Genomic DNA, 16,679 nt, shown 5'->3' on the forward strand with positions numbered 1-16,679 from the left:
GATCATTCAATGCTTGACTCCTCACTTCTAGAATATAAGCTTCCTGGTGGCAGGGACCCGATAAGGCAATGGCACCCTGCTCCAGTACTCTTGCCTGGAAAATCCCATGGATGGAGGAGCCTGGTGGGCTACAGTCCATGGGGTCGCTAAGAGTCGGACACGACTGAGCAACTTCACTTTCACTTTTCACTTTCATGCATTGGAGAAGGAAATGGCAACCCACTCCAGTGTTCTTGCCTTGAGAATCCCAGGGATGGGGGAGCCTGGTGGGCTGCTGTCTATGGGGTCACACAGAGTCGGACACAACTGAAGTGACTTAGCAGCAGACTTAGCAGCAGGTGGCAGGGACAATTAACCACTGTGGCACACATCACAACCATGAAGAATGTGCTTCCTGGTGGTGAAGAATCACCTGCAATGCAGGAGATGCAGGAGATGTGGATTCAACTCCTGGAGAATAAAATGGCAACCCACTCCATTATTCTTGCTAGGAAAATTCCACAGACAGAGGAGCCTGGCGGGCTACAGTCCATGGGGTCACAAAGAGTCAGACATGACTGAGCGACTGAGCACACCATCAATAAAATATGAGCAGGACAATCACTTCCAGGTGGAAAACATAAATGCTGCACTCAGTTCTCCTCCTCAGTTTTTCCTGAGTGTATAAGACAGGGAGTACAACACTGAATCCTGATGTAGAAGACATCTGCTCTGGGGAGTAGCTGGATCCACAGCCGATGATGATCAGAGAGAAGTAAACCTCTATTGTTTAAGCGTCTGAGCAATAAGCAATAATGGGGTGGTTTATTACAGCAGCATAACCTACCTACATTTACTATTCCAACACATTTCATTCCCACAACCTAGTATAAGGTCTACCACCTAGTAAGTAATCAAATACATTTTTACTAAATTAATAAATCAAAAGCTTTAATGGTTGATAAAGACTCATTTTAGTTAAATTATTTTCAACTCTATTCTGTATACAATGAAAAGCTTTGGAAATTTTAACCAGTTCACATGTGGGGATCATAATCTGCTGTTGCTAAGTGACTTCAGTCGTGTCTGACTCTTTGCAGCCCTATGGACTGTAACCCTCGGTTCATGGGATTCTCCAGCCAAGAATACTGGAGTGGATTGCCATGCTGGGTACCAAACCAGCATCTTAGATATCAAAGCCAGTCACACATGCTTTGCACTACTAAGGGTCTCCATTAAAGTTTTATTGAATTTCAATTGAATAATTTTTTCTGTGAAGTGTTTTTGAAAAATATTTCTGTCACAGAGTCTCTTATTTAAATGACCCTATCTAAAGGCACCAGAGCCTTACAGAACGTGCTTGCAGAACTCTGTGTGTGGTCCCTGCCTCCCCACCAGTCACCACACAGATGCAGAAATTCTTCATAATCACATAGATTACACTAGAAACCAGAAGGACCTGAAGGTCAAAAACATTAAGACAACTTGTTTAATAAATTGAATTTGCAGTTTCTCTGGTCAGGGAGGAGGAAAGGGGGATGGGCATTTGGTTACTTATTTCAGCAAGAATCAATACATTTACCAAGACAAAAGAAAAACCATGAGCTCAGTTTAATCTGATTGGGGAAGCATGACAAGCTGTAATCGTGGTAACGGTGGGGTCAGGCAGAGGAACTGATGTCATCACAGAAAAAGTCATGAGCTCCAAGAGAATGAGAAAACGAAACCTGAGGCTCTGTCTGGGAAATGAGAAAGAAGTCACAGGAAAAAAAAAAAAAAAAAGTTGCCCTCCAGCACTACTCATGGTTCTGAGCAAATCAGTTCTTTAGAACACTCCTTAATTCCTGCAGCATGCCAGCTCTAGTGTCCAGGGGACCACGCTCAGTCACTTCGGTCATTCCAACTCTTAGAGACTTCATGGACTCTAGCCCACCAGGCTCCTCTGTCCATGGGATTTTCCTGGCAAGAATACTGGAATGGGTAACCATGCCCTCCTCAGGGATCTTCCCAACCCAGGGATCAAACCTGTGTCTCCTGCATTGCAGGCAAATTCTTTACCACTGAGCCTTCCAAGAAGCCAGCCTAGGGGACCACCAGGCTCATAATAACATAGATATTGGGAGGTGATCTGGCATCAGGTCTGATAGAAATGTAGAAATAAGCAGGTCTAAGGTGGTGGGAGGATAAGTGAAAGGTCAGCGCTGACCTGTGTGAATACAACAGAAACTCTGGGCTTTGAAGAGAGAGTACAGGGATGACCTGGGGTCCCTAGGCAGGCATCTTATCTCTACCATTATCTAGTTGTATGAACACAAGCAAGTACTTAAACCTCTCAGCACTTTCATTTTCTCCCCTGAAAATGAAGATATAACAGTGTCACCTGAAAGGATTGTTATGAAAACTTGATTTGGTTAATACCTGTACAGCACAGTTGTCCAACACACTGCATTTCTCAAGAAATGACAACCTTTGCTATTATGCCGTGGGACACAAACTCGTGACTTGTGGAATGCAGTCCTTACCAGTTCTGTGTCCCTGGGCACAATACTTACCTTCTCTGTGCCTTAGCTTTCTCATCTGTAAATGGAGTAATAATTCTTGTGTCATAGGGCCGTTAGAAGGCATCATGATACACCTTGTAGGGTTCCTCGCTCATAGTTATCCCACGATCAATGACATTGCCTGACCTTAGTACTATTTCTTCTGTTAACAGTAAGAAGCTGAATAGGATTTTGGCTCAGGCACCAGGAAATGCAGTGGGGCTGAATAGGAGTGAGGGTTTAAATGTATACACAGAATATTTGGGGAAATGAAAAAAAGAAAAAGGCTCTCATATTTGGAAAAAAGTGTATGTGCTTAGAACGGTGGGGTCTTGGCCCTTCGAGGTGACACCTAAGATGGCATACGGTCACCAAGGTTGTAACTCATGTAAGAAACCTGAGATAAATTCCTGAGAACAGAGATCTGCTCTCACTTCTTTGCATTCCCTTAGTTCCCAGCACAGTGCTAACGGCCCCAAACATTTGCTGAATCGGGTCAGAACTCGGGTCTCGCTCCCTGACTGTCCAGCAGAGGCCGCCCTGGGCCGGGACTCTCGGGACTCGAGCGCCAGGAGAGGAAAGGCCAGGGGTGGCCTTGTCATCGCCGCGGGGCCCGGGTGGGAGGGGTTTGGCGGCGGCTGTCGCGGCGGCGGAGGCGGCCCCGGGCTCCGGCGGCTGGGATGGAGCAGAAGCGCGCCGGGCGCCGGAGAACGAGCAGCTGACGGAGCCGCGCGGCGCTCGCCTCGCTTCCCCTGCCGCCTCCCGGGCCGCCCGGCTCCCGCCGCAGCCAGCGGGCCGAGGAGAAGCTGCCCGCGCTCGGGGGCGCTCGGTCAGTCCCGGCAAACTCTCCCGCCGTCCGCGCCGGGCTCGGCACCGAGTACCAAGGTACCATGGTCTGCAAGACCCTCTTCGCTCTCTGCATCTTCACGGCAGGTATTTTGGGGCGCTGTCCCTGGCGGAGGGGTCGGGCGCGGTATGGGACCCGAGGTCAGGGCTGGGTTGAGAGCTGAAGCCGGGGGATCGGGAAATAAGTCGCCGCGCGCGGTTGGCAGGAGTGGTGCGAGCCTCTCGGGTTGCGCAAAGGTATGTGCGCACTTGGTTTTGGGGTGATGCGCGTTTTTGGAGATTCTGTGCCGAGGCGGACCGAGGGGTTGACAGGGTTCTTCCCGCCGCAGCTCGCCCCCGCAACAAACTCCGGGCTTTGTGAAACAGGTGGCTGCCCAACGCGTTTGAAGCCAGGCTTGACGACACTGGGGTTTCTCGGGTCTCCGAGCACACCATGCCAGAGTTGGGCATCAGACTTCCTGACGCGGTTCCACCCAGAGAGGGATGAGAAAGAGAAGCAGGCGGGGGATAGCATCTGGAAAAGCGTGAAGTTTTGGCTGCGCACCTGGCCGGGCTGGTTTGTGTTCCCCGAGTTTTGGTGGGCTCTGTCTCCGCGTCCTTTCCTATTTACGCATGAGGCTGGTGCGGCAATGACAGCCCCGCTCCCCCCGGGCTCGAGCTTCTGATCACCGCTGGGGAGTTACCACTTCTACCTTGTGGCCCCTCGGCTCCCCAGAATCCGTGCCCTCTGGCTGAAACTGTTAACTTGGCAAAAACTAGCATTCTCCTGGTTCCACCCCTGCCCCTCCGGCCGGCTGGGCTTCCCCACGCGCGTATTTCTCTGGACCACGGACGGCAGCGGCCTCTAAGCAGGGGACTGGGGAGAGAGGAGCCCGAGGATTGAGCTTGGCTTGGTGGGGAGATGCAGAAAGGCGCTTTGAGTCAGAGATTGGGGTACCCAGTTTTCCTAGAAAATGCAGGCCGACAAGGGACAGGCATAGGAGGAAAAAGCCGCCGAGTGCGCGGACGCCGGCGTGTTTAAAGATAAGAATGTCCCAAAGCCACGTCCATACACAAATCATTTGACTCATGCTTGTGGAACGTGTATATATATTTTTCGTCCTGAATTGCTTGGGTTCTTGTAATCATGGACACAGGTCATCACAATCCCATAAAAAGAAACTAGGGATTTCCTGGCAGCTCAACAAAGGATAATGCAGTTTTGAGGAAAAGTTTCCCAACATGAGGCTACAGAGAGTCTTCTTCCTCTACTTGCCGAGCGCCTCAGAAAACTGTCTTTTCTCTGGTGTCTGCACGGTTCGGAGCGTCCGCAGCCTTGGCCAAGCTGGGAGCGCACGGATCCCTGCAAGTGTGACAGCCGAGGGTCCCGGCATTGCCAAGAAACGTTTATGAAATGACAGGGAAGGTGCCTTCCATTTTCCTCGCTAGAAATCTTTTCATGAGGCTCGGGGCTCAGAAAACCGTCAGTTAGCCAGTAGAGCTGGTAGGTAGGTTTGTTGGCTAATTTTATTTAGTGACTTGTCTTTGTTTTTTAAATTTCTTCCGGTTTTTTTGTTTGTTTGGTTTTTTAAACAACTCTAGCAGTTGGCAACGCTGGGATTAGGCAGTGTATTGTGGACACCGCCTCCTCCCCCGGACCCCCCTCCCGCCGTGGCCCCCGCGCAAGGAGCTCACGATTTTGTTTCCCTCCTTGGCCAGTTTTAGAGTTTAGCTCTGCTGTTTTTTGCAGCTGAAATCTTGCCCTTGTTCCTGGACAGAGTGAGGAGGCTGGTAGCTCAGGGACTGCCTGAGTAGCCTCATTCTCATCCTAAAGGACCTGTGTTGAGGTCAGCGTCCAGAAGATCACAGCCTCCGACTTCCAGGGCTCCCCTGACCCCCGGAGGACATAGTTATGTTTCTGGGTCCATCTCCCAAACAGAGCCTGCGGAAGCTTCATCCTTTCCTCTGAGTTTGTGCCTGGGAAGAAGTCTCTTTGGGGATCAGTGTGTTAGATTTACCTATACTAAGTTATCAGGAAAATCATATCAAAAAATGTATAAATACCTTATGAGCTTCTCTACATCCCCAAGTAGGGTGCTTTCAGAAACTAAAATACAACTTTTCTAGAAAAAGTTGGTAAAGGAAAGAGGGACTAGGGTTCTTAAGATGAAAGTGGCATGCGTGTTTCAGTGGATCATTCTGGCTCCCTTGGCAAAACTCTAGCTAGTTTCACCAGGCAGTTGCTTTTTCTTTTTTTTTTTGTTTCTTTTTTAATCCCCCCAACTTTAGTGGCTTCAGGAAATTTTCTGTAAAACTCTCAATGATACTTTCTTGAGTCAGGAATGGGGCGTAGCAGGGAACTTTGTTTTTTTAGCTTAATAAATCTACTCATTATAAATACCTAGCATTTCTTCCAACCTGTATAATGGACACTTGTAAATATCTGTGCATTGTCAACAATGCAGCAAAAGTAGACCTCTACACTTAGTTGTATTTTTAAAAGAAGGAAGAGAGAAATCTTGGGCTGTCTTCAGTTCTTCCAGAGCTGACTGTGGTAGAAAACTAGCGTGGCTATTTTACAAACCATTCCCAAACACCTCTAAGGCCAGTACTCTAGGCATACAGAAACACTACCTCTAAATTACAAGCCAGAACCTCCGAGGTTTGGCATCAGAACCAAGAGGGAAGGGAGAATGACGGGCCACAGGAAGTTTCCATCTTCATCCCTCTGTTTCCCCACTGGATTCAATTCTGTCATTCCCACCACCGCTGCTGCCACCCTCCAGTGCTCTATGGCACAATATGTTTAAAAATTCTCTCACTGAGACATCTGAGATTTACTGGAACTTTCCAAAGGCCTTTTCCAAACATTCAAGTAGTTCAAAGGAGAAACAAGCATAGATAAGAAAGACACAAAAACCCTTGACTCCATGTTTTCTGATGTGGGTTCTGCCCTGTATGCCCTTGATCTCCCCACCCCACCCCAGGGAGAATGCAGCATTCTGCCCCATTACCCAAGCTTGGTGATCAAGACCAGCAGGGCTAGATTCCAGTCTGCCACCCAGCTCGAGAGCCTATTTGTGTCTTGCGCCTGTAACATCATTCTTCAGGTGACTAACATCTCAAATGTCCTTCCTGGAAGACCCCACCCTCCACATTTATGGCTCTGTTCTCACTATAGATCCCAATATATGGAAGGGCCTTATCATAAGCATATTAAAGGAGTATCATAAATCTTACCATAAACGTGTTAAAAATAAACCCAAAAAATGCACACACGTTTAAGGCAACAGCAGGGTTGCCTATGGTTGGTTTAGAGTGGAGGTGAAGGGTGGCATGCATTGCTTTAGCCTGGTTACCTCCTATTCCCCTGAAGTCTGCGTCACAAAGGAACACATCCTTCACTGGGAAACCTACCTGAGAAGGTAGAAGTTTTCTATTACTATGGGATACATTTGTTGACACAGTATTGCAAAGTGGTGAGCACTCAAATTCTGCAGTTAGATTGTCTTGTACAAAGCAAAATTATTACCACTAAATTGTATAATCTAGGGACTTAATCTACCCATTCTTGACTTTTCTTATCTACAAAATTGAGGGACTAACACCTCATTAGGTTGTTGAAAGTGGTAAATGATTGTTCATACCTATAATGTCTGGGACATAGTAAGCACTCAAAAAGTATTAGCAGTTGTTATTGCTATTATTCTGATTAATAAAGGTGACTGTGTTCAGCACCAATTAGGTCATCCTCTCTGAAGTGTATGTGTTTCTGCTTGGCCTGTGTAAATTGAAGATCTCAACCAATATTCCAGCACAGTGCCAGCTGTTCTGGCAAATCCTCATGTGCAAATTAAGAAAAGATTCAGCTGAGCCTACTAAATGCCTAATTTGAAAAGGTTAATAATGTGCCAGCTCAAATTTAGCACAACAGTCCAAAAAACACTCAGTAACAAACAGAAGTGTCACCGAAGACTTTATTTCTTCCACAAAGTCTTTTGCAAACTGATGTGTTTCAAGAGCCCAACTCGGCTAAACCTTAAGGTCAAATAAGGCTTCCCTGGTGGCTCAGTGGTAAAGAATTCGCCTGCCAATGCAGGAGACATGGGTTTGATTCCTGGGCCTTAAACATCCCACATGTCACACCACGACTATTGAGTCTGTGTTCTAAGAACCTGGGAACCGCTCTAAGGTCATGCACAACTACTGAAGCCCACACCATAGAGTCCACGCCACACAGGAGAAGCCACTACAAGGAGAAGCTCCAGTGAGAATCACTACACTGCAATGAAGAGTGGACCCCGCTCACCGCACCTAGAGAAACGCCTGTGCAACAACAAAGACTCAGCATAGCCAAAAATAAATAAATGAACAAATAAAATTTTTAAAAAAATGTTTAAAATTTTTTAAAAAATCTTTAAAAAGATCCACAAATTTTGGATAATTGAGATCAAACAACTTAGGAAAAGGCATTTTGTGGTGTATGAATGACCCAGCATGGCTCTCTCCAGAATCCAAAATCATCAGTAATGGCCAGATCTCTAATTTAACCTGATCATTTGGGCCTAATTTAGTGTTGCTTATGTTTTCATGCATTGGAGAAGGAAATGGCAACCCACTCCAGTGTTCTTGCCTGGAGAATCCCAGGGACGGGGGAGCCTGGTGGGCTGCCGTCTCTGGGGTCGCACAGAGTCAGACACAACTGAAGCGACTTAGCAGCAACAGCAGCAGCATGTTTTCGTAAGAAAAATAGTGGCCAAATGTTTACATTGTTTGAGCAGATTTTCTTAAACAATAATTTTGCAGGGGGCAGGGGTAGGGGGTACAGCATTCACTGGAAACAATGAAGAGGGATGTTAAACATATTTTCAAAAGGGATTGGCTGTTTTTTAACACCCAAATGAAAGGAATCTTACTATAGCATTTACAATAGCTTTCTCCCTTTTTGAAATATCTGTTACTGAAATTGTATATGTTAGTTTAGGAAACAAATAGAGTCATCCTTCAGTATCCACAGCCTGCCCTCACCATAAAAAATCCTCAGATGCTCAAGTTTCTTATATAAAATGGCATAGTATTTGCATATAATCTACGTACATCCTTCTGTATACTTTAAATCATCTGTGGTGTTGGAGAAGACTCTTGAGAATCCCTTGGACTGTAAGGAGATCAAATCAGTCAATTCTAAAGGAAATCAACTCTGAATATTCATTGGAAAGACAAGCTGAAGCACCAGTACTTTGGCCACCTGATGTGAAGAGCTGATTCATTGGAAAAGACCCCAATGCTGGGAAAGATTGAGGGCAGGAGGACAAGGGGTTGACAGAGGATGAGATGATTGGATGGCATCATCGACTCAATGGACAAGAGTTTGAGCAAACTTCGGGAGATGGTGAAGAACAGGGAAGTCTGGCATGCTGCAGTCCATGGGGTCGCAAAAAGTCAGACGCGACTTAGCAACTGAACAACAACAATAGCAAGGTTGCTTAAAATACCCAGTGGAATGGAAATGCTATGTCAATTGTTTCAGGCATGCAGCAAGTTCAAGTTTTGTTTTTTGGAACTTTCTGGAATTTTTTTCACAATATTTTCAGTCTGAGGTTGGTTGACTCCATAAATGCAGACCCCATGGATATGGAAATCTGAATGAAATGGTGTAGGGCAGCTAAACTGGGTGAGGCACAGTTCAAAATAAAGCCAATCCTATGTCAAACGCATTGCTCTGATGAACCACATATGGAAGGCCAAAGGTAGCGCCGCTAGACAAAATACTGGGTGTATTTGCTTTGCTAGCAAGATATTGAATAAAACAGTTGCCTAGAAAAAATTAATGCTTCATTTAGGATATAGCAGTGGTCATGAAAAGACGTAGGCCGACAGTGGGAACCGTCATTATGCAATGATTGCTTTTTACTTGGAGTGTTAGTTGCTCAGTTGTGTCTGACTCTTTGGGACCTCATGAACTGTAGCCCACCAAGCTCCTCTGTCCATGGGATTCTCTCAGGCAAGAATATTGGAGTGGGTTGCCATTTCCTTTTCCAGGGGATCTTCCCAGCCCACGGATTGAACCTGGGTCTCCTGTATTGCAGGCAGATTCCTTACCGTCTGAGCCACCAGGGAAGCTCTAACCTATTAACCACTTTTACTTGGAAATGCAAGGTTAATAGGTTATCATCCAGTTAATGTACAAGTAGGGTGAATCCCATAGACAGAGGAGCCTGACAGGCTACAGTCCTTAGGGTTGCACAGAGTCGGACATGACAGAAGGGACTTAGCACACACAAAGGGTTACTATAAAATAAGACTCATTTGTGTACGTAGTTCATGGCATTACATTTCATAGTCACAGCTTAAATTATTTCAGTGATGGGGATTGATGTGACATCAGATTTTCTGATGTGTGGATCTTTAAATAGTCTTCATGATCCTTTACAGCAGCTTAGCTCATTTCTTTTACCTGTTATAATATTGTTGAGACTTTTGCCATTTATAAGGTAATAGAAACCATTAAAGCAAAATAAATGATTATATAATTGTTTCCATCTGTGTTTTTCATTGGTGCAAGATAGTATAATATTGATGGAAAATAAACTATTTTAGTTTTCTTTGGGTGAGTATTGCCAGGTTTAGCAATGAAAAATACAGGTTGTCCAGTCCAGTTTGAATTTAAGTAAATATGAATTCTGAGTCTATCCCACTTAGTGCTTGGGACACACTTAAGCTAACTAATTCTTCCTTGTTTATCTTGAATTCCGATGTAATGAGGCACCCTGTATTTTGTCTAGCGGCGCTACCTTTGGCCTTCCATATGTGGTTCATCAGAGCAATGCGTTTGACATAGGATTGGCTTTATTTTGAACTGTGCCTCACCCAGTTTAGCTGCCCTACACCATTTCATTCATTCGTCACAATCTGTTCATGGGAAGAAGACACCGAGATTTCAAAGCAGCTCTGTCTCTGGAAACAACTTACAAGGTTAGGATTCAGAAGGAGCTCTCCAACCGAACATTTTGAATTGGATTGCATATCCATTCACTGTGCACTGTGGTGGGTTTCTGAACAAGTGGTGGGATTTCTTTAGCCTCCCTGAGGCTACATTACTTTACCCTCCTTGTGACCTTTCCTTCAACAACGGAAAAAAAAGTATATTGTTTAAAATGGTAGCAGTGTTCTTGCATAGGAACTGGAACTAGTAGCTTTGCAGAATCCAGCTGGCAGCTGATTAAAAAAGAAAGTTATAGAACAGCTTTGGATTTCAAAGTTCTCTTCTGTGCCAGGATTTTAACACATCTCACAAATATTACATAAGGTTTGCATAATTCCTACAGGAAAGGTCTATACGTATCACTTGAAAGCTGTGGCTCTATGAAGCCTAAAGCAGCACATTAGACAGAATTTCAAGGCAGATTGGAGAAAAAAAATCCTTGAAGCAACTAGGCTGTGCCGGAAATTTGTACCTTTATACCTAAGGCCAAATATCTGAATAGGTGATTGTTAAGTGGAAAAAAATTGTGGAAAGTTGCCAGGTGTGATATTTAGAAAATATGTCTATTCAATATAAAATAAGATGGATGATAGAATACAACTTTGATAATATCTTACACTTGCAGTCCAAATTCTGACACTTGATTTTCTTTTCTATCAAGGAAGAAATAAGGACAGAGATTTTAGGGCAGGTGTTGCACATAAAAAGAATTAGAAGAGAGGGGATTTTGTTTATTTGATTTTTCTTTTTTTTTTTTTTTTTTTTGGTCATGGTTATGAACTTAAAGCTACCATTCAGGCTTCCTGCTGATTAGAACACATTAAAATATACATTACCTTTAAAATTAGGATATTCTTGCCAGGTTTGTGTCGTACAGAAGCATAATCTCATTACTGAGAGGGTTTATTCACCAGTTTGGTATCCAGGATGAGTTGTTACTGGCACTGTCTGCCCCTTATAAAACCTTTTCATTTTCCATTGGAAAAGCTTTTGTGATCCTACAGATAGACAGCAGACAGATACCATTGTACTGGCACTGAACAGTTATTTCACCATTAAACCCTCTATATTGCATGATTCTTGCTTTGTAATTTGGACTGTAATTTGGAGTCTTTAGAAAGAACAATAAAAATTATTGTGAGGATGAAAAGATGCTCTCTTTATTCACCATGCAAAAAGCTGCGTGTGTTCTGTTGTTTGTTGCTCAGTGGCTCAGTCATATCCGACTGTTTGCAACCCCATGGGCTGCGGCACGCCAGGCTTCCCTGTCCTTCACTATCTCCCTGAGTTTGCTCAAACTTCTGTCCACTGTGTCAGTGATACCATCAATCATCTCATCCTGCCCTCGATTTTTTAGGGAAATGTTTAAGATCCCAGTCATTCTCTTGAGTTAAAGTAATGTATCACATTAGGAGAGGACTCAGTCCATCTCAGAATTACAACATGAAGGTCTCTCAAAGCCCATTTGTCCATCAGAAGGTGCTAAGGAATCTGGTGGTCTGAACACCTCTTTCTTGGTTTGGGAAAAGTAGGTTATTGGTGGATCACATACTGCTGGTCATGGAAATTCTCTCTTTTGTTGGATCAGCTGCATGAGAGGTAACATCAAGATGAAAATGGCCATCACCCAACTGATGGGAACTCAGCATGTTTTATCTTAAAAATTGCAGTGTTGTCAGAGATGGCAATCCAGAGGAGAAATTTCTAGAACTGAACTTCCTGAAGAACTGCTGAGACAGTTCTGAGTAGGAGAAAGAATTACAAATTTTTGAGGATAAATAATCATTTAAATTTTGTTGTTGTTTAGACATTGAGTCATGTCTGACTCTTTTGTGAACCCATAAACTGTAGCCCACCGGGCTCCTCTGTCCATGGGATTTCCCAGGCAAAAATATGGAATGGGTTACCATTTCCTTCTCCAGGGGATCTGCCCAACCCAGGGATCATACCCACATCTCCTGCATTGGCAAATAGATTTTTTATCACTGAGCCACCAGGGAAGCAATATGGTTTATCTTCCAGGAGATGTAGGTGGGAAAGGAAGTGTGATATCAGATTATTGTATATGTGGAAAGTGGGTAAGAAATGGACAGAGGGTGGGGCCATGGCTGTTTCAGAATTTCTGTGGAGAATACGTGGAAAAGGCTGGGGGTGGTCCGCTACATGACATGGTGAGAATGTCAGATGGCTGAGTGATGCTGAGAAGTGAGCACTGAAATTATTGGGGCTACTAAAGTCCAAACCATTTCCATGATGATGCTGCTGGGAATGGAAAATTAATCCAGTTTCACTTTTAGGCAAGGGGGATAAACAATTTTCCCTCAAAATTTATATGCATATCAAGTGTCTTTTAGCCCACCTTTCTAGTTTTGTGAAAGGTTGAAAATTGAGCCTTTCAGAGGAATCATTGTGATGGCCCTTAAATGCTCTGAGATTTCAAAAGAAATTCAGCTGCATGGTTTGGTTCCATGAAGGAGGACTGAGTGGAGCTGAGTGACTGGGGCTTGCCCACTTCCAGGCAGTCCTCCTGGACTGCACTTCCCAAAGAGTCCTATTTTGAGCAGATTTTTCTTTCAGTGCTTATATGAAAAGAAACACAGCCCTAGTATTTACCTGGTAAGGATAGGATTTGTGTTACTTCCTCTGAGAGGCAGCGTGATATGGTGAAAGGGGCTTTGGAGGAAGACAGGCTGGTGGGATGCCAGCTCCAGGGTCTTGATTTCCTCCTGGTAGAGTCATGATAATATGTTTATTATCAAAAACATTGAGTGCCATGTAGGTAAACATCCAGCGAAGGTTTATTAAACAGGTACACCAACAGATAGAAGATTTCTTTTATTTCATTTGTTTATCTGCCTCTCACTCCTAGAATGTAAGGTGCATGAGAATTTTAGCTGTTTTGTCTCTGCTGTACTCCCAAGCTTGGAGAACAGAGCAAGACATGGAATGAGTACCTAGCAAATATTTGTTAAATTAATTTTTAATAGAGAACCTACACGTCTGTCTAAGGCTCTGGAGATAGGGCAATGAACAGAGTAGATGGAAGACTACCCTCAGAGAACTTACATTCTTTGAGGATGATGAATTTTGACTTGGTCAATAGTTGAGTGTCTCACAGTCATCTCAAATCCATCACGTCAAAATCTTGAAATCTGAATGTAGCCATAAGGGTTAATTTTGAATCCATCCTGGATCTGCTTCTGTGACTTTAATTCTTACTTTGCCATTTTTGTTATTATAGGCATACATAATGGCCTGCCTCAGGAGTGCTACCCACCCGCCTCTGCTTGACCCCTGGGCTAGGGTGCCTTTGTTTGGCTCATAGGGAGATAGCCTGATCCTGTCCACCTGTTAAGGGCTAGAAGGAAGTGAAACTAACATATGCCCCTGCTGAGGCTTGTCATTCTAAAAGATATTTTCATGAATTAAATGGTCTTTTTACTTTGTTTCCTCGCCTCCCCTCATTTCTCATCCATAAAAAAACCTGGCATCCAGGCCCCAACAAGATGGTTACTTTGAGGCCCTGATCTGCCATCTTCTCCGTGAACCAGCTTTCCAAATAAAGTTGTCTTCCTTGCCTCAACACCTCATCTCAGATTTATTGGCCTATCCTGTGGTGAGCTGAGCAAGCTTGGACTCCGTTACATGAACTCTTGGACTTTTCTCCTTAAACAGGCCCCAGTGGAGGCCTTCCTCACCTCAGTTAGTGGCAACCCCACCTTTTGAATTGCTCATGTTGAAAATCTTGAGTCTTCTTTTTTTTTCTCCTTTTAAACTTTTTATTTTGTATTGGAGTATAGCCGATTAACAATGTTGTGATGGTTTCAGGTGAACAGCTAAGGGACTCAGCCATACATATACATATATCCATTCTCCCCCAAACTCCCCTCCCATCCAGGCTGCCACATAAAATTGAGCAGAGGTCCATGTCCTATATAGTAGGTCCTTGTTAATTATCCATTTTAAATCTGGCAATGTGTACATGTTCATCCCAAACTATCCCTTCCCCCATCCATCTCCCTCAGCAATCATAAGTTCATCTTCTAAGTCTGTGAGTTTCTTTCTATTTTGTAAGTAAGTTCATTTGTATAATTTCTTTTTAGATTCTACCTATAAGGGATGTCACAAGTATTTCTCCTTCTCTTTCTGATGTACTTCATTCAGTATGACAATCTCTATGTCCATCCATGTTGCTGCAAATAGCATTATTTCATCATTTTTAATGGCTGAGTAATACTCCACTGTATATATGTACTACGTCTTCTTATAATGAGTCATCTTTGAGGCTCTTTTTCTCTCAACACCCCTCATTGAATGCTTCGAGGGCTTCTGCTCGCCCTACCTTTAATGTTCATACAGAAGTCAGACTCTTTCTGTCACCTTCATTAATGTCTGTGGTGTGATCCCCCATACTCTTTCTCTTGGAATTCTTCAGGGGCCTCCTCTCAGGCCTTGCAGCTTTAACCCTTTACCCCCTAAGGTCTGGTTTCTGCAGAGCAGCAGTCAATCCAGAGGAAATGTATCAAATGATACCATTGCTCTGTTCACAGCTCTGCCACAGCTTCCTGTTGCAACAGAGTAAAATTCCAGCCCATGTCCTTAGAGCTGCCATCCACATCTTCCTGAGCTGCTCCCTGTTCATCCTTGGACTCAGATTTCTACCTCTCCTCTGGTCCCCTGGCACCAGTCACACTGGTCTCCTTATTACATACCATGGCTGGTTCCTGTCTCTGGAATATCCATGTGGATATTCTTCAGATATCCACATGGTTAATTTCTTTACCTCCCTAAAACCTTTGCTCAAATGTCACCTTCTCAATGAGACGTGACCCTGTTCAACAATTTTTTAATTGGAGTATAATTGATTTACAATGTTGTGATAGTTTCTGCTGTACAATGAAATGAATCAGCTATATGTATACATATATTCCCTCCCTCTTGGACATCCCTCCATCCCAAACCCTCTAGGTCATCACAGAACAACGAGCTGAGTAGTCTGTTCCACCTGCCGACATCATATTCCCTATGCCTCTGCTTTTTCCTTAACGTCTCTCTCCTTTCATCTCTAGTCCCTTACCACCCTGGGATTTTTGTCTTTCACTGTGGTATCCCCAGTGGTATACACAGTGCTGTGGGTATCCCCAGTGCTGTGGTATCCCCAGTGCTGTGTGGCACTAAGGGGATACTCAGAATATATTTGTAGAACTGAATGATTCAAATATATTTTTGAGGGCAGGCAAAATGAAGACTTAAATTTTACCTTCTATCCCCTCAAAAGGAGACATGGGCAGACTGACTTACTATCAAGTGCTTGTGTCTATTGTTTCCAAATAGCTTAAAAAAAAAAATGAGTCAGTCTATTCATTTTCATTGAGGGTTACAGAAGCTGAACTTGAAAATCAGCTTTTTTAAAGCTATGCATATACAAAACACTTTTTTTGTAAAGGCAAGACTTTTTTTTTTTTGCCATGGATATCACTTGAAGATAGTTGAAACTTCTTAGTCTCTGGCCAGTTAAGGAAATGTCACCTTTGAGCTAAGCTAGAGAAGATAAAGATACTTCCATTATTTGAACATCTTTGAAAATTTTCTGAATAGCTAAAAAGAGCCTGATGATCAAAGTGATTTGAGCCTAAGGGAAGAATGACTGGCAATTTCCCAGTGGTGTCCAAGAAACTTAAGTCAATTCAAATGTTGAATGCTGAGGGTGTAATTAGTCACAAATAAGCTGAAGTGTAACAGAATGGGAGTTTTCCTGGCCTTACCGACTGCATTCTCACTTCATCCGTGATTCTGAACTATGAATTGTGTTTGAAGCATAAGCAATAGGTAGAAGTGATGTGAAATCCTGACTAAAATCAGACTGGTATTTCACAAGCACTTGTTCTTCACCCTGCAAGACTGACACCCCTTGACGTGGCTAGCAGTCACCCAGGCTGGCACATCCCCCAGCTTCATCCACCGACAAAGACTCATAGTACTTTCTGGCTGAAATAAAAACATCTACTCATTTAGCAGCTGCCAAAAAGAGCATGATCTTGGGAAAGAACAAAATACTGATCTTGAAGCCTAAGAGATAACAGAAAAATTTAAGATTATATCCTGGATAACTAGTGGGATCTTGGTGTATAGCACAGGGAGCTCTGCTCAGTGTTCTGTGGTGGCCTAGAGAGGTGAGATGGTGGGGGAAGGGGGTGAAAACGAGGTCCAAGAGGGAGGGGAGATATATATATTTAATATATACAGTTATATAATTAGTTATATAACTGATTCACTTCATTGTACAGCAGAAATTAACACAGTGTTGTAAAACAACTATACTCCAATAAAAACGGTGGTTGGTTAGTCAT

The 16,679-nt window shown here is 43.8% G+C and overlaps 1 protein-coding gene across 1 annotated transcript in view; it reads left to right on the forward strand.

Annotated features, from left to right (window-relative positions):
* Positions 1–3,166: 3,166 nt before the first annotated feature.
* Positions 3,167–16,679, forward strand: part of PARM1 (prostate androgen-regulated mucin-like protein 1) — a 124,395-nt gene continuing 110,882 nt past the window's right edge. The window contains exon 1 of the mRNA XM_055588800.1: positions 3,167–3,452. Coding sequence (XP_055444775.1) covers positions 3,410–3,452 — 43 coding nt within the window. The 5' untranslated portion in view covers positions 3,167–3,409. The remainder of the gene's footprint in view (positions 3,453–16,679) is intronic.

This window comes from Bubalus kerabau, chromosome 7 (genome assembly GCF_029407905.1).
Source record: "Bubalus kerabau isolate K-KA32 ecotype Philippines breed swamp buffalo chromosome 7, PCC_UOA_SB_1v2, whole genome shotgun sequence".
In the NCBI taxonomy this organism is placed as follows: domain Eukaryota; kingdom Metazoa; phylum Chordata; class Mammalia; order Artiodactyla; family Bovidae; genus Bubalus; species Bubalus kerabau.